At 43.8% G+C, this 27,231-nt stretch overlaps 1 protein-coding gene across 1 annotated transcript in view; it reads left to right on the top strand.

Annotated features, from left to right (window-relative positions):
* The window catches only part of Gk5 (glycerol kinase 5), a 65,081-nt gene that overhangs the window by 12,867 nt on the left and 24,983 nt on the right, over positions 1-27,231 (top strand). Inside the window, exons 3-11 of the mRNA XM_075964964.1 lie at positions 1,197-1,272; positions 8,080-8,173; positions 10,309-10,440; positions 15,278-15,353; positions 20,078-20,139; positions 20,309-20,382; positions 20,588-20,648; positions 22,925-23,051; positions 25,369-25,473. Coding sequence (XP_075821079.1) covers positions 1,197-1,272; positions 8,080-8,173; positions 10,309-10,440; positions 15,278-15,353; positions 20,078-20,139; positions 20,309-20,382; positions 20,588-20,648; positions 22,925-23,051; positions 25,369-25,473 — 807 coding nt within the window. The remainder of the gene's footprint in view (positions 1-1,196; positions 1,273-8,079; positions 8,174-10,308; positions 10,441-15,277; positions 15,354-20,077; positions 20,140-20,308; positions 20,383-20,587; positions 20,649-22,924; positions 23,052-25,368; positions 25,474-27,231) is intronic.

Genomic DNA, 27,231 nt, shown 5'->3' with positions numbered 1-27,231 from the left:
CAGCTCTTCTCAGAGTGGTGCCCAGAGAAAGAGACCCAGAGGGAACATGGGCTCTACAGGTGAAGGCTTTTCACTAGCTGAAATCTGTAAAAATAAAACCTTTAGACCTCAAAAAAAAAAAAAAAAAGAAAAAAAACAAAACAACAACAATAAAAAAAAGCAAAAAACCACATTTCTATATTTTAGGAATTTTGGTTCAAAAGGCTCATGTTTAGGTGTTGTGATGTAACTTAGTGGTATACAGTCTTTGCCTAGCATGCATGAGGCCCTGGCTTCTGTCCCCAGCAGCACAAAAGGACGGTGAGATGACTCTGTGGGTAAAAGCACTTGCCATATGCGTGTGTGGTGACCTGAGTTTGACCCCTGGAACCCATGTTAAGGTTGAGGGGAGAATTGACTCCACATATGTACCGTGGCATGTGCCCCCATCAAATAATACACACATTCTCTCTCTTTCTCATAACAAAACAAGCACAGCCCAGTGGTTTTGAGTGCTTACTACCCTTCCGGAGGGCTTGAGTTCCGTTCCCAGCACCCATGTTGTGGGGCTCATGAGTCCTGTCTCGGGGTTTTCAGATCCCTCTTGGGCCTCCTCAAGCACCTGCACACATGTGGCATACACGCAGAGATGGCTAAAAATAAATCTTAATAACAAAGTAACAACACTGAGTGTAGAGGCCTCGCCTACACTCCTAGCCCTCAGGTTGGTGGGGCAGGAGGATTGCTGCTGGGCCAGCCTGGGCTACAGAATTAGCCCTGTCTCAGAACAAAACAAAGAAAAACAAAACTCATGTTTTTATTTCTATACTTCATCTGTTTGTGTTGAAAAATACGATCTCAATTTCAGCAATTAAACTAATCTCCCTAGAGATTTCCCATTCGGCATCGTCAGGCAGCTTCTATTATAATTGGATATTGCCTAAACTAAGAGCCAGGTTTTTAGTATTATCAGGAAAAATATACAGTATGACTGAACAGTATTTGTTTTTCTCTCATTTAAACGTTTAAAAGGGCGTTTTTGTTATTATTAGGATATCTTTCTTCATTTTAAGTAAAAATAATGCAAAATTTATCTTAGTGTTGCTTTTCTTATTAAACAACTCAGACAGTCTGCCCATCTCGGGGTTCCGTGTTGTATTGTTACACAGCTGAACTTCTCTGGCTTTTAAACCTGTCTTATCTTTCTTTGCCTTTAGCTGCAGGAGTACAGATGAATCAAATTGTCGGTCTTGGCATATCAACGCAGAGAGCCACTTTTATTACATGGAACAAGTAAGTGCTTTGTGTAGGGGCGCTGCTTCAGGGAGTTGGCTGCTTGAGGAACCTGTCCGGGGAGTTTTCAGTTTGTGGGTGGAGAACCATTGTGTTTGGCTAAGAGGGATGAAAATGGGTTTCCATTTCGGCTCATCTACTCCTTATCATTATCTGAGCTTAACTTACTTAAAATGAGGAAGAAGCCAGGCCTGGCATGCATTTCAGTAGTACATACAGTGAAACCATACAGTAGCACACAGACTTCAGTAGTGATAACAGCGAAATCGGGGCCGTACAGAAAAGGAGGTGGTCTTTTCATACCTATAGTTCCAGTGCTTGGGAAGCTGAGGCAGGAGGATTGCTTGAAGTGAGTTTGAGGGCAGCCAGGGCAACACAGTGAGTACCCAGAGGCAGCCGGGGCAACACAGTGAGTACTCATTTCAAAAGAAAACTTAGAAGGAGATGAAGTTCTCCACTCCTCTCTCTTTTGAATAAGTTGACTTTCCCAATGAACATGAAGGTCTGAAAAAGTTGTCTTATACTTAAAGAGAGTCGGAGGTCCTAACAGATGTCAGGAGCACAGCAAGTCTCTGCAGCAGCTGAGGTGCGTTAGACACAGTGGCAACACTGTCGTAGCTGCCAAATGATAAACACCTTTGCTGTTCCAACTTTCACATCAGGGGCAACAGACCAGGAAAGAAACTGAAGATAAGGTACTAGGTTGTTCAAGGTCACTTAGTGACTAGGGTCAGGATTCCAAACTAGCTTTGGCTTGGTTTTTTTGTTTATTTCACTTTTTTTTTTCTTTTTAAAGTGCAGGAGATTGGATCTAGGGCCTCAAGGGGCCTCAAGGGCCAGTGCTCTGCCGTTGAGCAGCATCCAAAAGCATCATTTTTGTCCTTGGGATTTGCTGCTGTTGTTGTTGTTTAAGTATGAGGCCTGTTACTTTTGATTACTACCATCTGCCTTCAATATTTATGCTTTTTTTCCTACTTTTAAAATAAAGCAATAAAGCCGGGCAGTGGTGGCGCATGCCTTTAATCCCAGCACTCGGGAGGCAGAGGCAGGCGGATCTCTGTGAGTTCGAGGCCAGCCTGGTCTACAAGAGCTAGTTCCAGGACAGGAACCAAAAACGCTACAGAGAAACCCTGTCTCGAAAAAAACATAAATAAATAAATAAAAATAAAATAAAGCAATAAAAAGGAACTGTACATAGTGGTAGCATATACCTGCTATCCCAGCAATCGGGGTCTGAGTCTGGAGAATTGCCTAAGTCCAGGAGTTCAAGACCAGCCTCGTACTGTAGAGAAACATGGCAAAATGAAAGGAGAAACAAAACTCTAAGATTTTTTTTTTTTGAGTCAAAGCTCTGGACTCCGTGAGCTTGGAAGGTCAGGCAAAATATGAGAGGGAGGCGTCAAGTCTGAATTCCCAAGGATCAGGTTTGGTGGCTCACGCCAGTGATCCAGGCACTCAGATGACTGACGGAGGAAGAGACTACTCTAGCCATGGCTAGCCTGGGCTATCTCGTGAAATCTTGTCTCAGAAACAAACACAAAACTACAACACTGTAGAAACCTGAGTGGTCAGCAGATCCAGCCGTGGCACTTTTTCTAGGGTATTTCTTTTCAAGATGGTGGATGTTTTGTGCATTGTAGATGTCCCGCCCCTCGGGCCAAACTCAAATGTCTCCATGACACTGAAAAATTGCCAGCGGAAGCCTCCAGAAACAGGCTATTATCTTCAGTAGACACTATGTGAAGGAAAGAGAAGCAGACCACAGTCTTACACTGAGGTTTTCTTCCCTCCCAGCCTTAAAGAGCTTCGGGCCGGGAGGAAGGCTGGCAATGCCAGGGCAGATGTGGAAAGTGTATACTGGGGACGTGTGTGAGAGAGTTTCCCGGGAAGGGATTTGCTGGAGATAGCCCTGTCGGTTGGAGTTGGAGATGAGGTCATTGGTCCCTTAAATTGTTGTCTTCAGGCTGCTCTGTCATCATGGCAGGAAGGCAGCAGTGTTTCTGTGACAGTGGGACATTTTAATTTTAGAAAAATCAGGTCAGGCTCTGAGATAGTTCAGGTACCGAACTGGTGTAGCAGTCAAACAGGTTATTATGAGTTTGTTTTCTTCAATATCCTTTTTTTCTGTCTTGAAATGTTTGTATTTTATGAATTTTGGAAAAACTTGCTGGTAGAATCTGAAACAGGGACATGCTTTGAAGAAATGTGTACACCCCATCCTTGTTTTATGATGAAATAATGGAGTCTTTTTATTTATTTATTTTTATTTATTTATTAAGTATCCAGTGTTCTGCCTGTATGCATGCCTGCAGGCCAGTAGAAGGCACCAGATCTCATTACAGATGGTTGTGAGCCATCATGTGGTTGCTGGGAATTGAACTCAGGATCTTTGGAAGAGCAGGCAGCGCTCTTAACCACTGAGCCATCTCTCCAGCCCCCTATTTTTTTTTTTAATTTTTCAAGACAGGGTTTTTCTGTAGCTTTGGAGCCTGTCCTGGAACTAGCTCTTGTAGATCAGACTGGCCTCGAACTCACAGAGATCCGCCTGCCTCTGCCTCCTGAGTCTTGGGATTAAATGCATGCGCCGCCACCATCGGCGATAATGAAGTCTTATTCTGTCCACTGGGCAGTAGTGAACCACTGTGGCATGTCATGATGGCAATGGCCACCTGCTTCCCATAAAAGACAAAGTCGACCCCAAATTAGATAGCTAAGAGTGAGCAGAAAGTACGTAGTGTTCCTATGAGAGATGGACCGTCTGGAACCCGTGCAACAGTCATTGTTTGTTCCAGTCCAGTCAGTACCTCCCGCTCTAACTCTGTGTGTGTGTGTGTGTGTGTGTGTATGCACGTGCGTGCATCCATGCATATGTGAGCACACATGTATAGAGGCCAAAGGTCAGCACTGGGTGTCTTCCTCTGTTGGTTTTGAGTTTTTTTTTTTTAACAGATCCTGGAGCTGACCAATTGGCTAGACTGTCTGGCCAGTAAGCACCGAGGGGTCCTCTGGTCCCTGCCTCTCCAGTTCTGGGATTACAAATACACTCTCCTCTTGGCTTTTTGCCCACTGGCCATCTCCCTGGCTCTGTAGCTTTAGGTTGAGCTTTCACTAAAAAGCCCAAACTGCCCTCAAATTTTGTGAGAATGCTCTTTCTTCAGCCTCCTGAATTCGGAGATGGCAGGTGTGAGCCATCATGTTGGGCTTTGATTTTTTTTTTTTTGACCATGGTACATTCCTGTCTTCATGGCCTTGGGAACTGATTTTCCTTCTGATATTCATATCAAGAAGTTTAAAACTTGGAACTTCTTGTTTTCTCCTTGAAACATCCCCCTACGCCCCACTCCCACAAAGCCAGGAAGCTCGGTGTTAATGTTTTCCAGTCCTTCATTTTCTCGTATTCTTTTGAGCTAAACCTTCCTTTTTTCATATTTAGTCCATGGTGTGCTTAGTTCGCCTTCTGCAATAATTATAAGTTGGATTTCCTCCATTTTGCTGCTTTTGAAAAAAATCACGACTTGTTTGTTTCTTCGGCGGCTGAGTCTCTCAGGGAGAGTTTGCCAGCCAACCCCAGATCAGGGTGTGTGCCAATTAGCAGTGTAAAATGAGTCACAGACTGGGATCACTCAGGAACTGTTGAGGTTCTCAGCCGGCTGGCGAAACTGGCTCCAAAGGCGATGCCCTCGGGGATTATATTCGCCATCACCCCATATAAACCACTCAATTCCTTGCCAAATGTGGCTTTCACTGTAGCCATGTTTGTGTTATTGTTTCTGATACCAAGTATGCTAACAGGCCACGGAGGGTGTGAATGAAGTGTTACCAGGATTGAAGGCAGTTTGTTTATGATACTGTCTTCATGTTCCTATCTTGTTTTCTCCTCTTATAGAGATAAAGCTCGCCGAGTTCTATGCTGAATGAATACCAACACTTGAGATCAGCTTCTAGATTGTTTGGTGTTTTGAGTTAACCCCATTTCCATCTTGTGATTTTTCTCCTCTTCAGCCGTGTTAGCCTTTCAGCTCTTCAGTGCTTCACCTGCCTCCGGACCTTTGAACACTCGACAGCCATCGTGCCCGAGCACTCACCTCCTTGTTCACACTCTGGCTCCTCGAAGCCAATTTCCCAAGTTAGCTTGTCCCTAACTCAGGTTGTCCCTACACTCGGGTACCTGTATTTCTCCTTCATGGGGCTTGTTTCTCTTGTCTGCAAGCGATGGGGTGATTATTTGAGTCCCATGGCAAAAGTATATTCACCATAGCAGAAATGCCTGCGTTCTGTTCATTGCTCTGTCTCATCTTCTGGAACAAATACCTTCAGAAGTGTTTGTGGAAAGCAGTGACGAAGTGGCAAGGGGGATGGGCTGCTCGGGTGGATGCTGGGGAATTAGGAATTGAAGATGGTTAAATTGACATAGAAGATGACCTGTGCTTGGATAGAAGTCAGGACTGGGGCATGAATGTCAGGTCCCAGCTTCAATCCCCAGCACTGTAAAAATAAAAATTAAAAATAATTTTAAAAAGAAAAATATTAATACATACCAACAGGTAACTTGCAGGAGCCTCAGAATAAGGCAGCTTTCTTCTGTGTTTATTAGCTCCGTACTATTACTGCAGTATTGACTCAGGGTTTGCTAGATTTTTTTCTTTGCTTTGTCTTGCTCTTTTAAAGAGAACGGTGTAGCCCAGGCAGGCCTTGAACTCTTGCCTGTTTAGCTTCCTGCCTGTATTCACCACCACCCCTGGAAGATAATTAATTCTGAGATAAGGTCTCACTCTACCCCAGGTAGATCAGGCTGGCTTTGCGCTCACTGCGGTCTTCCTGCTTCAAGTCTCCAAATGAGATTACAGGCATGCGTCACCATGCCTGGCTTCGATTTTTCTATCTTCTTTCTTTTAAAAATTTTTATTATTGGGAACTGGATCTATGTTTGATTCTCAGCACTTGCGTCTAATATGGCTACTACACTCAAATTCTAGGGGATCAGTGACCTCCTCTGGCCTCTGTAGGCTCGTCATGCATGTGTTATGCAGACATATGCAGACAAAACACCCCCACACAAATATTATTACATGTGTGTCTGTGTGTGTATATAATATGTGTGAGTGTGGCCGTGTGTCAGTGTAGACAGAAGTTTCTGTCCCATCTGGTCCCATAGCCATTTAGTCCCAAATAAACACACAGGCTTCTATTAATTACAAACTATTTGTAATTAACCTCTTACAATTTAAATTAACCCGTAATTCTTATTCATGTTTAGCCACGCGCTTGGTACCCTTTCTCAGTACGGCATTCTTGTCTTGCTTCTTCTGCTTCTGGATGAAGGCTGCGGCTCTGTCTTTCCTTTTCCCAGAATTCTCCTCATCTACACTTCCTGTCTGGCTACTGACCAATCAGTGTTTTGTTAAACCAAATACAAGTGACAAATCTTTACAGTGTACAAGAACATTTTCCCACAGCATGTCACTGTGTGTGTAGAGGCACCTTTTTTGTTGTTGGATTTTTTTTTTTTTTATTTTTCAAAACAGAGTTTCTCTGTAGCTTTGGAGCCTGTCCTGGAACTAGCTCTTGTAGACCAGGCTGGTCTCAAACTCACAGAGATCCACCTGCCTCTGCCTCCTGAGTGCTGTGATTAAAGGCGTGTGCCACAGGCCTGGGGGCACTTTTGGGAACTGGTTCTTTCCTTCCAGTATGTACTCTTGTCTTTGAACTCAGGTTATCAGGCTCAGCAGCCAGCTCTTTCACTGCTGAGCCATCTCACTAGTCCTGGACTTCTCTTTGTTGGATACGTCTTGGTAATCATCTTAGATGCCCAGTTCTAGAGCTGAGAGATGTGGAGAGGCTGAGAGGTGCCCTAGATCTGCTGTGGTCGGAAGTTTGTACATGATTGTGCCAAGGTGAACATGAGAAAGGGGGAACCATTGACATTTTGCTTGTTTTATTTTTTGTTTTGTAAGACAGAATCTTGCCATGCAGCCCTGGCTGACCTGGAGCTTGCTGTGTAGAACCTGACTGGGCTAGAACTCAGAAATTTGCCTGGCTCTGTAGTGTCAGAAATTAAGGGTGTGTGCAATGGTGCCAGGCCTTTTGGCTCTCTAAAACATAGAGCTTTTTCAAAGGCCTTGTCAAGTAATTTTGTTATTGAAAGTATATGTTGTTTCAGCTGGGCAGTGGTGACCCAGGCCTTTAATCCCAGCACTCAGAGGCAGAGGCAGGAGGATCTCTGTGAGTTCGAGGCCAGCCTGCTCTATAAGAGCTAGTTCCAGGACAGCCTCTAACACTACACAGAGAAACCCTGTCTTGAAACACCCCCCCTCCAAAAAAGAAAGTATACATTGTTTCAAAAAGACAGTCTTTTGGGGTAAAGTCTATTCAAAATCTGATACAATGTGTGTAGATAATATTTCTGGTTTGTTGGGGATTAAGTGGCTTATGAAACAAGGTCTCACTCTGTATCCCAGGCTGGCCTGAAACTTGTGGCTGTCTTCCTGCTTCAGCCTCTTAAGAGCTGAATAAGCCATGATCAATAAGTTATGATCCAATTAACTGTCACATAATTGTTAAGCCATATTATTTAATTAATAAAATCCAAAGGGAATTCAATAGAAAGTTCCATTTACTTGGTTGTATTTTGAAATTATAGTGTGTCTTTTTGTTGTTGTTTTCTCTTTTAGCAGATTTTTTTTTATGCTAGGGGTTGAGCCCGGGGCCTCACACATTCTAGCTAGTGTCCTGACAATATCCCTAGCCCTCTGTGGCTGAGCAAAGTATAGTATCTGATTTATACTTTACTGTTTCCTTCTTTCTCAGGAAAACAGGACATCATTTTCACAACTTCATTAGTTGGCAAGACCTAAGGGCGGCTGGCCTTGTAAAATCCTGGAATAATTCTCTTGTAATGAAGGTAATTTTTTTAATCACATGTTTTTACTTTTTACTATAAATGTCTCTCAGCTGTAGATTTAGTTTTAGATCTACCCTTTTTTTCATTTTAGTTAATTAATTTAATTGCTATTGTGCATTGGTGTTTTGCCTGCATTGTGTGTGAGGGTGTCAGATCTTGGAGTTACAGGCAGTTGTGAGCTTCCATGTGAGTGTTGAGTGCTGGGAACTGAACCTCAGTCCCCTGGAAGAGCAGTCAGTGCTCTTAAACGCTGAGCCATCCCTCCATCCCCGAGTCCCCTACCTTTTATGTTTTAGGACATTAAGACTAAAATTATCAGTCATACATTTTCCCAAAAGTGAGATGTAATACTAACCCCCAAGAGCGTTTGAAGTAGATTTAAGCACTTCACTACTGGCCCTCAGGAAGGCTGGAGGGGTTTCGGATTGGATCTATGTGTCACGTGATTAAGGGAATTTGTGTTTCTGCCTGGGTAAAGGAAAAAGATATAGACTACGTGAACCAAAATGACCAAACTGTGTCATCGTTTCTAACAAAGTGGATATTGACAGCTAGCGGACTTCACAGTTCTGCACGATACGCCTGGGGCCTTGCTGACCACTGGTGAAGGGTGGGCAGTGATGACGACGACAGTAAAAACAGCGTGCACTGGCTGCTGTTGTGTCATTTCTGTCGAGCCCCACACTATCGAGGAAAAAGCAGTTTTCTGGCCCCTCAGACAGGGTGCAGCCTGCTGCATCTGGCGTCATCACCGAGATGCAGTATTGCCGGTGTCGCCTTCTGATGCCCTGTGGTTGATGCCTTAGCTAAAGTAGTGTTCTGCGCTGGTGCAGGAGTCTGGGGAGTTCCAGGTGGGCCTCCACACCCTCATGGCACGTATGTTGGTCCTGGGGATCAGAACTTAGTCCTCTTCTGTGCACAAGAAGCCCCTGCACCTCGGACCCATCTCCCATTGTTTGCTTTAGCCCAGGGTCTCTGTTATAGCCCCTGACTTAAAACTTGCTATGGAGCCCAGACTGACTTTGAACTTGGGGTCTTCCTACCTGCCTCCCAGCTGCTGAGGTTGAAGTATGCACCACTGCACCTGGCTCCACTTTGTGTTGTTGTTTGTTCTTAAAAAATATTTTTTAGGGGGCTGGAGAGATGGCTCAGCGGTTAAGAGCATTGCGTGCTCTACCAAAGGTGCTGAGTTCAATTCCCAGCAACCACATGGTGGCTCACAACCATCTGTAATGAGGTCTGGTGCCCTCTTCTGGCCTTCAGGCATACACGCAAAAAGAATATTGTATACATAATAAATAAATAAATAAAATATTTTTTAAAGACTTATTTGTTTTTGTTTTACATGCATGAGTGTTTTGTCTGCATGGATGTATGTCTGCCACATGTGTGCCCGCTGCCCACAGATGTCAGAAGAAGGTGTCGAATCCTCTGGAGCCGGAGTTACAGAAGGCTGTTAGCCATTATGTGGGGGTGTTGGAACTGAACCTGGTGCTCTACAAGAGCAACAAATAGCCTTAACCACCAAGCCACCTCTCCAGCCTCTGCATTTTATTTTATAAGAAACTACTTAAGGGCTGGAGAGTGGGCTTGGAGTTTAAGAGCACTAGCTGCTCTTACAGAAGTCCTGAGTTCAATTCCCAGCAACCACGTGGAGACTTGCAACCATCTATAGTGGGATCTGATGACCTCTTCTGGAAGAAAGTCAATAAGGCACTCATATTAAAATAAACAAAAGTGAGTGCTTAAATTAGACATGGTGGCACACACGAGTTTAATCCCAGTGCTTGGAAGGCAGAAGCAGGTGGATCTTTGTGTTCAAGGCCAGTCAGGACTACATATAAGACCCTGTCACCAAAAAAAGGAAAAAAAAACCCTCAGGGATTAAGTACCGTTAATTGTGTTTTCTTAAAAAACATCTTTCGGGCTGGAGAGATGGCTCAGAGGTTAAGAGCATGGCCTGCTCTTCCAAAGGTCCTGACTTCAATTCCCAGCAACCACATGGTGGCTCACAACCATCTGGAATGAGGTCTGGTGCCCTCTTCTGGCCTGCAGGCATACACACAGACAGAATATTGTATACATAATAAATAAATAAATAAATATAAAAAAAACATCTTTTGTTTTTAAAACAGCTGTTGCGTGGTGCCTGCCAAGTTCTTCACTTTTTCAGTAGAAGTAAATTAATGTCAACAGCCAGTCACTTCAATTTCACCACCCAGCATGTCACCTTAAGGCTGATCTGGATTTTACAAAACCTATCTGAGGTAAGAAAAGATTGTGTGTGACGAGGAATCATGACTGTGGAGAAGAAAAACCTGAAGCATGAGAACAGTCGTCAGCTGCTTGGGGAAAGGAAGTACTCAGTGTTGCTGAGGTCGAGGACAGCAGTCTGCACTTGGTCCCATGTGTGAGATCATTCTGGTGTCAGAGCACCTGCAGAAGAGTGGTCAGAACCGAAGCATGCCCCTCGGTGGCGCCTCGTGGAATAAACGTCTGTGTGACAGACGCCACCTGGGTCAAGTGCTGTAATATAGCTGGGCACTCAGGTGAGGCAGGAGACTGACAGTCAGTTTGAAGCTAGCCTTGGCCACATTGGGGAGATGATGAGATGACATCCATGAAGGGGGGTGCATCCTACAACCTTACCGTTACCTGTCAGTCTTTTAGTGGGTGTGTGTCCTGGCCTGTGACCTCCACAGGTCCTCAGCTCTTTGGGTGAGTGTAGTGCTACCTTGTTTGTCTTAACAAATAAAGCTTGCCTAAAGATCAGAGTGCAGAGCTAAGCCACCAGGCCAGGTGGTGGTAGCACACACCTTTAATCCCAGTGCTTGGGAGTCCCCTGTGTTTAATTTCAGCACTAGGGAGGTGGAGACAGGAAGGGATATGGCCAGGGCAGAGAGAGGAATATAAGCGGGAGGAGACAGGATCTCATATGCAGTCTGAGGACAAAATCCCCCTTTTGGGCTGAGGATTTGGTAGAGGTAAAAGGTCTCCCTAGTGGCTGGCTGTACTGCTTCTCTGATCTCTCAGCTGTTACACCCTAATATCTGACTCCGGTTTTTTGTTTTGTTTTGTGTTTTTGGTTGTTTGTTTTGTTTTGTTTTTTGAGACGGGGTTTCTCTGTAGCTTTGGAGCCTGTCCTGGAACTAGCTCTTGTAGTCTAGATTGGCCTTGAACTCATAGAGATGCACCTGCCCCTGCCTCCCAAGTGCTGGGATTAAAGGTGTGTGCCACCACTGCCCAGCAAGAAATTCTTTTTTAGGGGGCTGGAGAGATGGCTCAGCGGTTAAGAGCATTGCCTGCTCTACCAAAGGTGCTGAGCTCAATTCCCAGCAACCACATGGTGGCTCACAACCATCTGTAATGAGGTCTGGTGCCCTCTACTGGCCTTCAGGCATACACGCAGAAAGAATATTGTATACATAATAAATAAATAAATATTTAAAAAAAAAAGAAAGAAATTATTTTTTAGTCTCCTAATAATATCCAGAATTTCAACTTCTGTATTATTTGGTGTAAAAGTATTTTGATCCCTTTTTTTTCCTTTGGCATGCTTCCGACCTGGTTCTTCACTGTTTTGACTGTTGTACTTCTCTGAATGGTTAGAGAATAATACTTTACGAATTGAGGACCTTGCGATCTATGGCACAGCTGCTCAACTTTTGTAACTTGAACAAATACAGCTGAATTCTATTCAAACTTTACTTAGAGATTCTAAAAATTGAATTTTATATAGTTTTTTTGTCATAAAATACATGTTTTTTTCAATGTCATGACACAGGCTCTTCATTAATTTTTAAACCAACAATATTGAGATAATAATGATCTTCAATGATGATCTTCAGAGAGATCATTGTAAGTTGCCAAGGCAACCGTCTGAGTTTACATCCAGTGGCTGTGATGAAACACCCTGACAAATACAACGTATGACAGAAAGCGTTTACTCCAGCCTGTAGTTCCAGGCTCCAGTCCGTCACAGCAGAGGCACTCATGGTGGAAGCTGGAGAAAACTGGTCCCATTGCGTCCTTCATCAGGAGCACAGAACATGAATGCTCGCTGCCTTGCCAGTTCTTAGTGCACTTTCTCACTTGCTTTAGTTTCTGGTTTTTTGAGACAGAGTCTCTCTACTCCTGGCTGCCCTGGAACTCTCTGTAAAGACCAGGCTGGCCTAGAAATCACGGAGATTCATCTGCCTCTCCCTCAAGCGCTCGGATTCAAGGTGTGCACCACCATATCTGGCACTTCCTCCGTGTTTCTAGACAGACCCACACAGGGAATGGCAGAGCCCTCTTAGGCTGTGTACCTACATTAGCAAGGTAATCAGGACATCCACAGGCCTGCCTACAAACATCTTCACAGGCCTGCCCACCTAACCTAGACCGCCCCTCACTGACGCTCTCTTTACAGAGGATTCTAGACTGAGTCAAGTTGACAGTTAAATCTGTCACATCAGCTGTAACTATCAGAGTGTTTGAAGAAGAATGCTTAAAAGAAATCCCACACCAGCTCAGAATCAAGTATAATAGAGGGTGATTTATTTAGGGGTAGACTCACAGATCACAATCCTCTTCTGGAACGGGGAACAGCAACCAAATCCTGCAGCTGGAAAAGAGGCCAGAGGCATGCTTTGCATCAGCATAAATAGTATTTAAAAGGCCATGTCCAAGTGGGCGGGCAATTTAAAGGCTACTGGCAGTAGGAATTCCTACAGCAAGTGTTTGGGTGAAGTTTTCAATTAACAATAATTGCACCTTGGATAAAGTTCGTCATCTATGATACTGCCATTTTCAAAGCGTCATTTGAAGTTTTAGCCATTAAAAGAGTGGAGGAACTGACCACGGCTCAATGGTCAGATGCAGTTCCTGGGTTCAGTTCCCAGCATCCATCTGATGGTTCATAGCTGTCTGCAATTCCAGTTCCTGGGAACCCAACACTCTCCTCTGGCCTCTGTGGATAGATTTCAGCACATACACACATTCAGGCAAACAAGCACTCATCCACATAAAATAAAAATAGACCTTTAAAAATAGATTAGGCCGGCAGTGGTAGTGCACGCCTTTAATCCCAGCACTTGGAAGCAGAGGCAGGCGGATCTCTGTGAGTTCGAGGCCAGCCTGGTCTAAGAGCTAGTTCCAGGACAGGCTCCAAAACTACAGAGAAAGAAACCTTGTCTCGAAAAACAAAACAACAACAACAACAAAATAAAAATAGATTAGAGCTGGAGATGTAACTCAGATGATTAAATATATGCTTAGTACAACCAAGCACTGGGTTCAGTCTCTAGCCCCAGAGAAAACAGGGGTTGGGAACAGGAGTGTGATTTAGTGCCAGGACACTTGACTAGGCTGTCTGAGGCTTCCACCACAAAACCAAAGCAAATGGTAATTAACATTTTGATCAAAGAAATAATACCCAGCTTTGGGCTTCCCACCTACCTACAATCTGGCAGCAATCCAGCATTTGTATATAGGGCATCATAAGGTTCTTCCCGTTTCCTGGAAGTCACACACCCATCTAGGCTTCAGTCATCAGGAAAGGGGAGAAGGTAAAAGACCTTATAAAAAAAACTATCTTAACAAAATGATGACACAAGCTAACAGGATCAGTCTTCTTTCCGCTGCTTTCCCGAGAATCTCTTCAGTACCCTGAGCTCCATGCAGCCCAGATCCTTTTGAGTTGATACATGGAAGATTTCGTATCGAGAACTTTTTCACTGCCCCCACACTCTAGGAGCGTGTGTGTGTGTGTGTGTGTGTGCTCACGCGTGTGCGCACGCTTCTGCCCCATGTGGGTGCCTGTGGAGGCTTGAAAACCACGGTGGATCCCCTAGCGCTGGAAGTACAGGTGGCTGTGGTGAGCTCCTCAGGAAATGCCTCACACCTGTGCCTCAGGAAGTTCTCGTAACCACCGAGTTATTTCACCATCCTTCTCCCCCTCCTTGATTTTTCAGTTTAAAAACTGTTGGTGTTTTTTTGTTTTTTGAGAATTTCAGACATGAATGCTACATTTACATCATTTCTGTCCCCTTTCTTCTCTCTGACTCTTCCCATGTCTTTTTCACTCCATCTCAAATTCATGACCTATTATTATTATTATTATTATTATATACAAACATGTACATACCTATAAATACAGCCTGTTAATCCATTTAGTACTGCACATATATTATGTGTGTATATATTTGGAGTTCACCACTTGGGATTGCATAACCTTAGGGGACTCATGCCCAGAGAAAACTCATTCTTCCTCTTTTGACAGCCAGTGCCTGTAGCTGTCATCCAGGCGCGGGGCCTTGTGAGAGTTCTCATCCACATTGGCATGCGATGATACTGCGATTCCGACCTTCTTTAGCCATACTGTTGTGTTCTCGGGCGCGCTGCCCTGTCGTTTATGGAAAACACTATCTTACCATAGAGGTCTGGGTCCTCTGGCTCTTTTAGTCTCCCAGCCCGTCCTCCTCAGTGTTCTCTGAGACGTACGTGTAGGGTTGTCTTGTAGGTGTATCACAGTCAGGTGTTCTCTCTGTATTTGGAACAGTTGTAAGGGGTGGATAAATGTTTTTTAAAATAGGCTGTAGGAGCCAGGCAGTGGTGGTGCGCGCCTTTGATCCCAGCACTTGGGAGGCAGAGGCGCGTGGATCTCTGTAAGTTCAAGGCCAGCCTGCCTAGTCTACAAGAGCTAGTTCCAGGACAGGCTTCAAAGCTACAGAAAATTCCTGTGTTGAAAAACCAAATAAATAAATAGGCGTTAAGTTGGATTTATCCCTTGAACCATGGTGTAATATTACATGTAATATTACTTCTTTGGGTCATACTAATATATTTGTGTATTTAAACTAAAAAAAAAAATCATGCTCCCCTTTTTGAAAAAGTGTTTGTTGATGTAAAACTAAAATTTTTCAGTGAATCACATAGATGATAGGAGGTACTCCCTTCTAAAGCCCATTTGCTGATAACTGCAATCTTTCGGAATGTATCCTAGAAACAGTCTTTCTGGGCGTATTTTCATGATTGAGATTACAGCTATCTGTTGATCTGTATTTTGTCATGTGCGGGATGCTGCAGTCAGTCTGAGTCGACCAAACATTCTTCTGTTTTTAGGTGCGAAAGGCCGTACAAGAAGACAACTGCTGCTTCGGGACTATTGACACGTGGCTGTTACACAAGCTCACGAAAGGTAAAGGGGACCCCGCGGGCCCTTGCAGTTCCCGGGCGGTGGTGGCGCAAGCCTTTAGTCCCAGCACTCGGGAGGCAGAGGCAGGCGGATCTCTGTGAGTTCAGGGACAGCCTGGTCTATAGAGCAAGTACCAGGACAGTCAGAACCGTTCTGTTACACAGAGAAACCATGTCTCAAAAAACCAAAAAAAAAAAAAAAAAAAAAAAAAAAAAGAAGGGAAAAAAGGCTAAGGGGCCAGATTTGCTTAAAGGAGAGTAGAAAATATTTACTCCACGGTTTTCTTTCCATACCCGACATTCTGCTGTTCGGCACACTGGTAACTGGGTGCGTGCCCCAGCGTTCTGCTATTCAGGACACTGGTAACTGCATGCGTTGCCTGCCCCCAGCATCCAGCTATTCTGCATACTGGTACCTGCGTGTTGCAGTAAAGCCAGATTGATTTCCATTTTCCTGGAGAGGAAAATGGTTTGAAAATACTGATGAAATTTCACAGTCTGAGACCTGGGGAAGTGTTAATTCAGAGAGCTAAAATTAGACTTCCAGGTAAGGTGGGGGGGGGGAGGGGGCGAGAAGCAGCACCCCATGTGCGACAGTGAAATCAGAATAAGAGGAAATAGACTTTATTCCAAAGAGAGAAAGAGCTTCGGGAACCTACAAAGGAATTGAAGGGAAGCCCAAAAGGGGAGAGACAGAGACAGACAGTGGCTGCACACAGCTTGGGCCCCACTGTTCCCTGAGGAGTAGGGGAACAGCGGCCATTTTCACACGCACTCTGTGTCCCCTTCTCCGAGTCGTTCTGGGGATTGAGCCTTCGCGAGCTGGTTGCCTAAGAAAACCCTCAGATATAACTGGAGGGCCCACCCAAATTGCAATGCAGAAACACAAGCACCATATTAAACCCAGTATAACTCCTTCAAAAGACCATAACGTCTCAGTGACTGAACTTCATCCGAGACGGCGGAGGAGGTAGAATGTGAGGTGACCATGTCAAGTTTATTGGTAAAGAATGACGGGTACCATGAAAGAGGATGCAAACCAGCAGATGAATTGAAGTCGAGGCCCAGCATATTAGAAGGAAACATCAGCCATCTGGACGACCACGTGGAGGAAGAGTTCAGTGAGAAAATGGAGTGTCTGGAAAACAACGCATAGAAATGCTGGAAATGAAGAACTCACTGAATCAAATAAAAAATACAGAGGCGTTCACCGATGGGCTTGACTAACTAGAAGAAAGAATAAAAGGGACAGAGGGCAAAGTTCATGAGCTGTGACATCCAGACACCAATAAGGGGAAAAATGAACAAATATGACCACAACGTACAAGATATCTGGGGTGTTTTCAGGAGTCCAAAACTAAACATTCAGGGCTAGAGAGATGGCTCAGAGGTTAAGAGCATTGCCTGCTCTTCCAAAGGTCCTGAGTTCAATTCCCAGCAACCACATGGTGGCTCACAACCATCTGTAATGAGGTCTGGTGCCCTCTTCTGGCCTGCAGACATACACACAGACAGAATATTGTATACATAATAAATAAATAAATATTTAAAAAAAAACTAAACATTCACAGGATAGAAGAGACGAACACTAAAAGGCATGATCTATTCAATGAAATTACAGCAGAGAATTTCCTAAATCAAGGAAAGAAATAGATGTCCCATAGAAGGAGCCCTTAGAATCCCACGCAGGTAGCACCACAGAAGAAACTTTTCATGGTATAGTTAAAATGCCGAAACACAAAGCAGGGAACCCCAGAAGCTGTGAGGAGAAAATGCCAAACTCACTTTGAAAAGCAGAACCATCAGAACGGTGGTAGATCCCCGCCAACATCCCTCATGGAAAGATGCTGTCAAGTCCCGACAGTGAAAACCGCCAACCAATAGTGCTGCGCCCTGCCAAGCTGCTTCTTACAGATGCTGGAGAAACAAGGACAGTTCAAGGCAGCCAGACTCAGGCCAACCTTGCCTTGCAAGCCAGCGATGCAGAAGATACATCGAGGAAGAAAGGAAGTCTCTATCATAAGAATAAGGGAAGGAGTAATTTTATGAGAGGAGTTGATCAACAGAGGGAAACTAAGGAGGAATCCATCTTGTCCAGCACAGTAAACCAGCAAGACCTTAATACTGACGGGACAGAAAGGAAAGAACACGAGTGTGGCCAACTAGAGAAATAACTAGGAACATGGTGGTAACGCACCGAGGGAGCCAAAAGACACACTGCCAGAGTCAGTTTTCTCCGACCTCAATGTGGGGCCAGATGCTTGGTGGCAGGCACCTTTATTGCGCCGTCTCCTCAGCCCACAGTGACACTCTTCACAGAGCTAGAAGACAACAGTCCCAGCTGGATATGGTGCTGCATTCCCGTAGTCCCTGAACTTGGGACTCAGAGGCAGGTGGATCTTCAAGTTCAAGACCAGTCTGGTCTACATAGCAAGTTCCAGCCCAGCCAGAGGTACACAGTAAGACTGTCTTAAAACAAAAATACAAATAACACAAAGCAGCTGGATGTGGGGTGCACGCCTTTAATCCGATCATTCAAGAAGCAGGGACAGGCTGATTTCTGTGAGTTGGAGGCCAGCCCAATCTATATAGCAAGCTCCAGGATAGCCAGGACTACATAGTGAAACCCTGTCTCAAAACAAACAAACAAACAAACAAACAAACAAAAAACAAGACAAAAAACCACACAGATTATTTGGGGCTGGAGAAATAGCTCAGTGGTTAAAAATATTTGCTATTGCTCTTCCAGAAGACCTGAGTTTGGTTCTCTGTGTATCAGATGGCTAACAGCTGTCTGCAGCTCCAGCTCCTGGGATCCCATGCCGTCTTCTGGCCTTCGTGGGCATCTTCATCTATGCGCGCGCACGCGCACAGACACAGACACACATAAAAAGAAAATAAGCCTTTTTTTTAAAAAAAAAAGGATCCTAATATCAGATATGAAACTAAAAGTCTTAGAACATAATGTAGGCAAAATGCACCAGGATATTCTGGAAAGGACTCTGTTAGCCCTGGAATAATATCAATAATTGGTGAATAGGATTGCTTGGAATGAAAAGCTTCTGCACAGCCAAGGAAATATTCACTTAAACATCCTACATAGTAGGAAAAATCTTTGCCACTTACACATCAGACCAGGGATTAATATCCGAATATTTAAAGAATGTAAGATTTAAGCACAACCTTTCCCAAATCATCTTAAAGAAGAAAAAGAAATGCCCAACAATTACTTTTAAAAGCGTTCAGTATTTTTAGTCCTGAGGGAAACACAAATTGAAGTGGCTTTGAATTCCATTTTGCCCCATCAGAGTGGCTATCATCAAGAGGATACATAAAGCCAGGTGGCTCAGGCCTTTAATCCCTGCCTTTGGGAGGCAGAGACAAGTGAATCTCTGTGAACTCAAGATTGTCTGCGTAACAAGTTCCAGGCTATCCAAGCCAATAGAGAGAGACCCTGTCTCAAAATAAAAAACAAAACAAAACAAAGAAGATGAATGGCAGCAAACGCTACGCGGATGTGGGAAGAGAAGCCTGAATTCACTGCTGCCGCTGGGAAGGTGGCCTGTGCAGCCACAGTGGAAACCAGCCCGGGCAATGCTCAACAAGCAAGAAGAGAATTGCCTTATGGCCTGGCCTTCCCACTCAGGTGTGTGACTGGAGGACTCTAAGCATGCCACAGAGACAGAGATAGGAACAAAGCGGATGAAGGAATACATGTGATATCAGATCAAAAGGGCAGTCTGTCTAGGGGAAGGAAGGGAAACGTTAGAAAGGGTATGGGGCATGGGGGAGAGACAAATTAGAATAAAGTGTAGTAACATATATGAAAATGCCATGATGAAATACATTGATTTGTGTGTGTGTGCTAACTTAAAAAAAAAATAAGGGACTTATGGTGGCTCAGCTGTTCAGTGCCAGAGACCCACATGCTGGCTCACAACCATGCCTAACTCCAGTTGCAGGAACCCAGCGCCCTCTTCTGACTCCCAGGGCACCAGGCATGTGTGTGGTGCACGGACATCCATACAATCAAAACACTAATACACATAAAGTAAATATAACTTTAAATTTTAAAGAAATAAGCAAAGCAGGGGTAAAACACTGTACTTGGGTATGATTGGGGGCACAGTTAACACTTTACACCTCTTCCCTTCAAACTCAGGATCCTCAAGCCTTATCTAATAAAACTGCTTTTGCAGCATTCAGGGGCTGGTACGATGTCTTAACTGGTAAGGATAGCTTCTGCCACGCTTGATGACCTGAGCTAGTCCCTAGAGCCCACATAGTAGAGAGAGCTGCCTACAGAAAGTTGTCCCCTGACCTCCATATGCAGACAGTGGTATGTGATGGGGGAGGGGTGCTGGTGAGAAGGCCCAGCAGGAAGACATCTGCTGCCTAGTCTGAGGACCAAATCTGACCCCTGGGACCCATGGTGGAAAGGGAGAACAGAGTCCTGGAACTGTCCTCTTCTCTGCACTTGTGTGCCGTGATACACACACGTATACACTACACATACATCATTGTAATTTTGAAAATTTTAAATAAAATCTTAAAAGAAAAAATTGTAAAGGTTCATAAAGATTTGGTGAGAATTTTCCTGGAAACTTGAATGTTGCAAGCATTCATTTTAGGATGAATTTGAAGGTAGACAACGGTCTAGATTATATACCAAGGTTAGATGACTTCTATTACCTGATATTAAGTGTGCTATTTCTAATGTAAATTTAGGTTCCGCGTTTGCCACGGATTATTCAAATGCCAGTACAACTGGATTTTTTGATCCATTTGGGGTAAAGACTTTTATCTTCTTTTTTGAATCACCAGCTTTTTCTGTAATTCAGGCTAGATTCTTTTTTTTAACTGATTGTAGTTTGTTGTGTACAATGTGATTTTTGCAATGTGGGTAGAGGTTTGATGCATTCAAGCTTGCCTATGCTGACGCTGTATTTTCATGCCCAGATGTGTTGGAGCAAGCTCATAGCCACCATAGTTTCCTTACCGCTCTCTATCCTGCCTCCCGTGAAGGACACAAGGTAAATGTGGGCACCAGACACAGACCTACGGAACTGCCTTTGAATTCTTTTTGCTTTGCTGGGGAAAGGGATTTTTTTTTTCTGTGCTTTCGATGCTTCTGCATCCGCTTTGTAACTCTGTAGCCTGTGTGAAAAGCATTTTGCTGGATTTTAGAATGACTGTATCCAGAGCAACAATTAACTCTTTCATCAATCTTATTTGAAGCCATAATTTTGGATCGGTGGATGAAGAGATATTTGGTGTGCCGATACCAGTGGTTGCCTTGGTAAGTAGAAGACATGGGGGTGAAAACTAAATGAATATGTTTGAATGGTTGGGAGCTAGCTTTAAAAGAAACACAAGGTCTTCCGTAGACTAAAGCTAATGCCTGAGCCAGGTGTGGTGGCTCATGGCTTTAATCCCAGTATTCGGCGGCATGGAAGGAAGATCTTAAAGAGTTCAAGGCTGGTCCATATAGTACATTCTGGGATAGCCAGGGATACTTAGTGAGAGCCTGTTGTCCTCAGTGGGGTCTCAGTTAGAGCTTTTGCCACCATGCCTGAGGCCCTGGGTTCAGTATCAGCACTGAAGAAGAAACAGACGTTATGACTAGGAGCTCTTTCATGTCTTTTAAGTTGAAAGGGTTGTGTGTAGAATGAGAAGCATCCCTTGTGTTCTGGGTGGAGGGCCACTGGCCAGACTTCTACAGTGGAAGGACACTGTAGCCGGTCCCAACTGTTACATTTTCTAGAGATACTGTGTTCTGAAGACTATGTTACTTCTGTTGATGCTACCGTTTTAAAACCAGTGAGGGGCTGCTATTTACATTTCATCCGAGCAGCCCAACTCAGTAAATAAGCAATGGACATCAGAGGAGGGAGTTGGAGTCAGCGGTCACAGACTGCTTAGCATGTAACTGCCCAGGTAGATGCCCATCTAAAACTAAAATAATTGCTGAGTATAGGTTTACTCTTAGATTAAGGTATAGCTGAGATGAATAAAATAAGGGGGGGGGCACTTTGGTTACTTTGATTTTTAAAGTGAAGTTGTTGACTTATGAATAACAGGGTCTTATTATGTAGCCTGAGCTAGCATTAAATTCTGTGTAAACCACTTAGTCTCCAAAGTGGCTGGGTTTACATGCATGTGCTCCCCTGCTCAAGTGACTTTATTTTTATTGTTTTTTGGGGGTAAGTGGCATGATTCTGTATTTAGTCCAGACTTACCTCTGACTTAAATTGCTCCCTTCAGACTCTCCAGTGCTGGGATTGTGTGTTCAACTATGCTTAGCCTAAAAAAGGGTTTATCTTTTATTTTTTTAAACATTTTTTGTGTGCATGTGTCTGTATGTCTGTGTGTACATACCATGGCATGCGTGAAGAAATCAGAGGTGGGGCTGGAGAGATGGCTCAGAGGTTAAGAGCATCGCCTGCTCTTCCAAAGGTCCTGAGTTCAATTCCCGGCAACCACATGGTGACTCACAACCCTCTGTAATGGGGTCTGGTGCCCTCTTCTGGCATGCAGGCATACATGTAGAAAGAATATTGTATACATAATAAATAAGTAAATATTAAAAAAAAAAAAGAAATCCGAGGACAACTTCCAGGAGTTAGTTCTCTCTTTCCACCATGTGGTGGTCCCAGGGATCAAACTCCGTGTCAGGGTTAGTAGCAAATGCATTTATCAGATGAGCCATCTTGCCAGCCCTATTTTTATTTATTTTATTTCTTTGTTTAGTATGGTACTAGTGACCATGGCCGTGTGCAGACAAGGCAAGCGCTCTGCAGTGATGTGTGCCTACTAGTCCGAGCTGCTCGGAGGCTGGGACACGAGAAGAGGTCTAGGCTACCCTGGTAAACATGGCAGCCTGTCTCTAAGAAGAATAAAAATAGAGTCCCAAGAACTCATGAGAGCATGTGGGGCCTGAGAGTCGATTTCCGGGACTGTAGGAAGTCAAATAAGCAGCTTTATGTATGTTTACATGTAGCCATGGTAACAAAATTTAAATACTTTAAAACAAGAAATGGGAAGTTTTAGGCCAGGTGGTGGAGACACACTTTAATCTCAGCACTTGGGAATCAGAGTCAGGTGGATCCCGGAATTGTCAGAGGCCAGCCTGGTCTAGAGAAGGAGTTCCAGGACAGCCAAGGCTATACAAAGAAACCCTGTCTTGAAGAAACAAAGGAAGAAAAGGAAATAGCTGTTTATGACATGGGCGGTGTAAGACTCCACACTTTATTGTACCTGTTACCCTTGGTAAAGGACAAATTTGTGAGACCAGTTATCTTGACAAATGAATGAAACTTCTGAGGTAAAAATGGAAAGGCAGTTTTTCGGCATAATTTTTATACTGACATTTCTAAAATTATATTTGTTAAAGTCATGAAGTAGATTAGCTGCCAGCAGTGCTGCCCAGAGAAACCCTGAACTATGCAGCTGTTGTCTTAAAGAAGTGGCAGAAAAAAAGGCAGGGAAGTATGGCCCTGAGTGTCCTGTAAGGGGAGATGGACGCTGGTAGGTAGGCTCTGGTAGAGTGTGCATCTGACCGTCAAACCTTGGCAGGTTGGTGACCAGCAGTCGGCCATGTTTGGAGAGTGCTGCTTCCAGACAGGAGACGTGAAGTTAACCATGGGCACCGGGACATTTTTGGATATTAATACAGGAAACAGCCCTCAGCATGCTAATGGAGGTAAATAATCAGGATATATCTTGTTACTAAGATAAAAATTATACTGTTTCTTTGTGATGTATGTACCGCCGCCACCCAACCCCTGACTATCCTGAAACTCGGTCTGTAGACCAGTCTGGCCTCAGACTCAGAGACCAGGCTGCCGCTGCTTCCTGAGTGCTGGAACTAAAGGCGTGCACCACTACTCCCGGCTAGATAAACACAACTTTAATCCCGGCACTTGGAACAATGAAGTAGGATGCTGTCCTGACCACATACGCATGGTCCTAGACAGCTGCATACTGAGGTCCTATATCAAAGGCAAGCAAATGAATATCTTGGTACTCTTAGGAGTATTGTACCTCTGTTCTAACTACAGTTATAGAAACAAATTTATTGTTTAAATAATAAGCTTTAGAATATTTTTATTTTCTCTTAATGTATTTATTTTGTAATCAGTACTTGTTTTAGTTAGGGTTTCTATTGCTGTGATAAAATACCATGACCAAAAGCAACTTGGGGAGGAAAGGGTTTATTTCATCTTACAGTTCCATGTCTTGGTCTATAATGAAGGGAAGTCAGGGGAAGTCAGGACAGGAAATGAAACAGGGCTGGAACCTGGAGGGAGGAGCTGATGTAGAGGCCATGGAAGAGTGCTGCTTACTAATTTGCTCAGTTTGCTTTCTGTTTTTTGTTGTTGGGGGTTTTTTTGTTTTTGTTTTGTTTGTTTGTTTTTTGAGACAAGATTTCTTTGTGTAGCCTTGGCTGTCCTGGAAGTCATTCTGTAGACCAGGCTGTCCTCGAACTCATAGAGATCCACCTGCCTCTGCCTCCAGAGTGCTGAAATTAAAGGTGTGCACCACCACTGCCTGGCTCTAATTTTCTGTTTTATGTTAAAGATATTCTCTGATATATTTTAATTATTAGAGTTAATTGATCCCCATTACCTTTACATTAAAAAAATTAAGTTAGCAGCATTAAAAATAGAGATGTCGCCAGGTGTCAGTGGCACACACCTTTAATGCCAGCACTTGGGAGGCAGAGGCAAGTGGATTGCTGAGTTTGAGATCATACTGGTCTACAGAGCAAGTTCTAGGACAGCCAGAGCTATGTAGAAAAATGTCTTGAAAAACAAAAACCCCAAATATGTTAATAGAAAAAAAATTAGATGGATTAGGCTATTTTGGTCAGCTTTCCAAATATTTATTTGTATTGCATGTTACATTTGTTTAAACTTTACTATTGTAGTCTAAATCTCTCTTTTTCTCAATTATTTATTTATTTGGTGGGCTGCTGGGGAATCAAACGCAGGCTTTAACGTGCTAGACAAGGGTTGTACGCCTTGGGATCCAGCCCTATTTTCTTTTACTTACGCGTTGTTAGAAACTTTCAGGGGTGATCGTTGCCATCTAGTGATCAAAACACGTTTAAGGCCTTTTTAGTTTTTTGAGACTAAGTCTCGCATAGCCTAGCCTGGCCTTGAACTTACTATGTAGACAGAGATGACCTGGAACCACTGATCCTTTTGCTCCCACTTCCCCCATGCTAGGGTTCTAGCTTTGCCACCATGCCTGGTTAATATGGTGTTTGAGGTGGAACCCAGGGCTTCGTGCAGGCCAGGCAAGCACTTGGACAACTAAGCTACACCCCATCCCCAGCATTGTCGAAGATGCATTTAATTTTTTTTTTTTCCTGCCTTCACTCTACAGCCTGGTCCCTTTCCCCTTGCTGGCAAGGGTCAAAGCTAGAAAAGCTTGTCACTGTATTTCACTGTCCTGACTTGGGACTTTGCTTGGAGACCACAAGTAGACACACACAGTGTGGTTAGTGCTTTGGCACGGTTCTCTCTAGGAACCTTTAGTTTGCCATTACAATACTCACTGCCATGTTTCTGGAGATGTGGATGTGTCTGTAGCTATCAAAAACTAATGGCTAGGGGTTGGGGACATAGCTCAGTGGTGCATACTCAGCATGCACCAGGCCCTCGGTTCAATTCCCAGCTCCCCAAACCGAGACTAGCATCCAACAGCAAAACAAAGAAGAAAAGCAGAAACCCGCCCTTTACATTCATTGTACAATACTGTATATCGGGCAATGGGCTTGTTCCTTTGTGAGTTAACTCTGCTTATGCCTACAGCAGCTCTCTCCTGTAGTCTCTTTTCACTTGCAGAAACCAAAGCTGAAAGTCCAGAAACCTTAAGACCCCACCTAGTGAGGGCTGGGATTTGCACTTTGTGGTTGTTTGTATCACCAGACTAGTAAGTTATGGTTGGTGCTGCCACGAGTCATGTATTTGTTATTTGACTTACACTGTTGGTTTGCTTGTTTGCTTTCTAAGGCTTTTATCCATTAATTGGATGGAAGATTGGACAAGAAGTTGTATGTTTAGCTGAAGGCAATGCAGGAGACACGGGTACCGCTATAATATGGGCTCAAAAATTAGGTAAGTCACCTTTAGACAGAATCCACAGGCTGGACTTGAATTCAAGGTTGCCACAGGTTTTAGACCAATAGGCAAAGAGAATGGACCATTCAAATGAGACATTAGAATAAAGTAACATGTATTAGTAGAAAATATAGAATATTATTATTTTTAAAATATTGGGCTGGTAAAGGCTAGGTATTAAGACTAGGAATTGAAAAGAAAAAGAAAAGACTATAATCATACCTGCTTTCTATTTTATTTTATTTATTTAATTTTTTTTTTATTTATCAAGATGGGATTTCTCTGTTGTCCTGTCTGTCCTGGAACTCACTCTGTAGACCAGGCTGTCCTCAAACTCACCAAGATCTGCCTGTCTCTGCCTCCTGAGTGCAGGGATTAAGGGCGTGCACTACCACTGTGCAGGAACTTTTAAGAATTTTGATACAGTGATGCAGACACACTCACAGCCTAATTATAGATTCCCTAAGGTCTCCCCTAACGTAAACAGCTCACCTATTAGCGGGGCTCTCACTTAGCTCCTCGTCATCCTTCTCGTCGTGGTTTGCAGCTGCTGCCATAGTCTTTCTGCCTCTGTGGACTTGCTTCCTCTGGACATCTTATAGCCAAGTCGTGGACTCTGCCCTGCAGCACGCGTCTTCCACAGGGTGTTTTCACGGTCACTCAGGTTTTAGTTTATATCGCTGCTTCCTCCTCACTGGTGACTAACACTCCACTGTGTGACTGCACCATAGTTTGTCTGTCATCTGCTGGTGACCTTTTCAGCTGTTTTTGGTCTTTAGTAATTTTTATTGCATTTTTATTATGTGTGTGTGCTCCACGGCGTAAGTGGAGGAACTTGGAGGAGTCAGCTCTCCTTATGTGTTGTTTGTCTTTCTTAGTATGCAGCTTTGGCTAGCCTGAGACTCCCTGGGTAGACCACCCTGGCCGCCAGTGCACAAAGATCTACCTGTCTCTCTTCTGGGATCAAAGGCATTCACACCACACCTAGCTATTTTATTTTTTAACTTACATTTTATTTATTTATTTGAATCTTTAGTTTTCCATTTTTATTTTAAGAGATCACCTACATTTTAGTAAGTTTAAAAGATATATACCCATTGATCAGATTTATTATCCACTGAGTTTGATTTTTTTTTAGGTTCAATCCTTAATAAAATAATTTATATTAGTATCTGAGATTCTTTAAGCCTTTTCATGGAGAAAAAGAAATCCAGGCAGCTGCTAAAACTGCCACATAGTTTTTGTCTCCCCATCCTTGGGCATTCTGTTACAGGACTGAGTGATATTCCCCCCCCCCCAGACAGAGTCTTACATTTTAGTGTGTGTGTGTGTGTGTGTGTGTGTGTGTGTGTGGGAAAGGGTGGAGCTCAGGGGTCAATCCAAGGGAGGTGGGGCTTGATCACTCCCTCTGCCTCACTCTGTCTTTGTCTCTGCCTCTCTCTGTTTCTTCCTGTCTCTGCCTCACTCTGTCTCTTTCTGTCTCTGTCTCTCTCCCTGTCTGTCTGTCTCTTTCTCTGTCTTTGTCTCTCTGTCTCTCTCCCCCGTCTCTGTCTCTCCACCACACAGGTTGTTCAGTTCAGCTGCACTGAGCCATCTGCCGGCCCTGGGGAGTCAGCCCTCTCTGACAACACAAGGCAGTGAACTATCATGCCAATCTCTGCTTTTGCCTTTTGACCATTATGAATAACAAACAGCCTGTATATTATAAACAATATTTCATGTACAAAATGTGAAATATATACCTGTCTTAGTCTA

This window comes from Microtus pennsylvanicus, chromosome 3 (genome assembly GCF_037038515.1).
Source record: "Microtus pennsylvanicus isolate mMicPen1 chromosome 3, mMicPen1.hap1, whole genome shotgun sequence".
NCBI lineage: Eukaryota > Metazoa > Chordata > Mammalia > Rodentia > Cricetidae > Microtus > Microtus pennsylvanicus.
The sequence above is the reverse complement of the archived record's forward strand: the minus strand, read 5'-3'. Positions and strand labels throughout refer to the sequence as shown.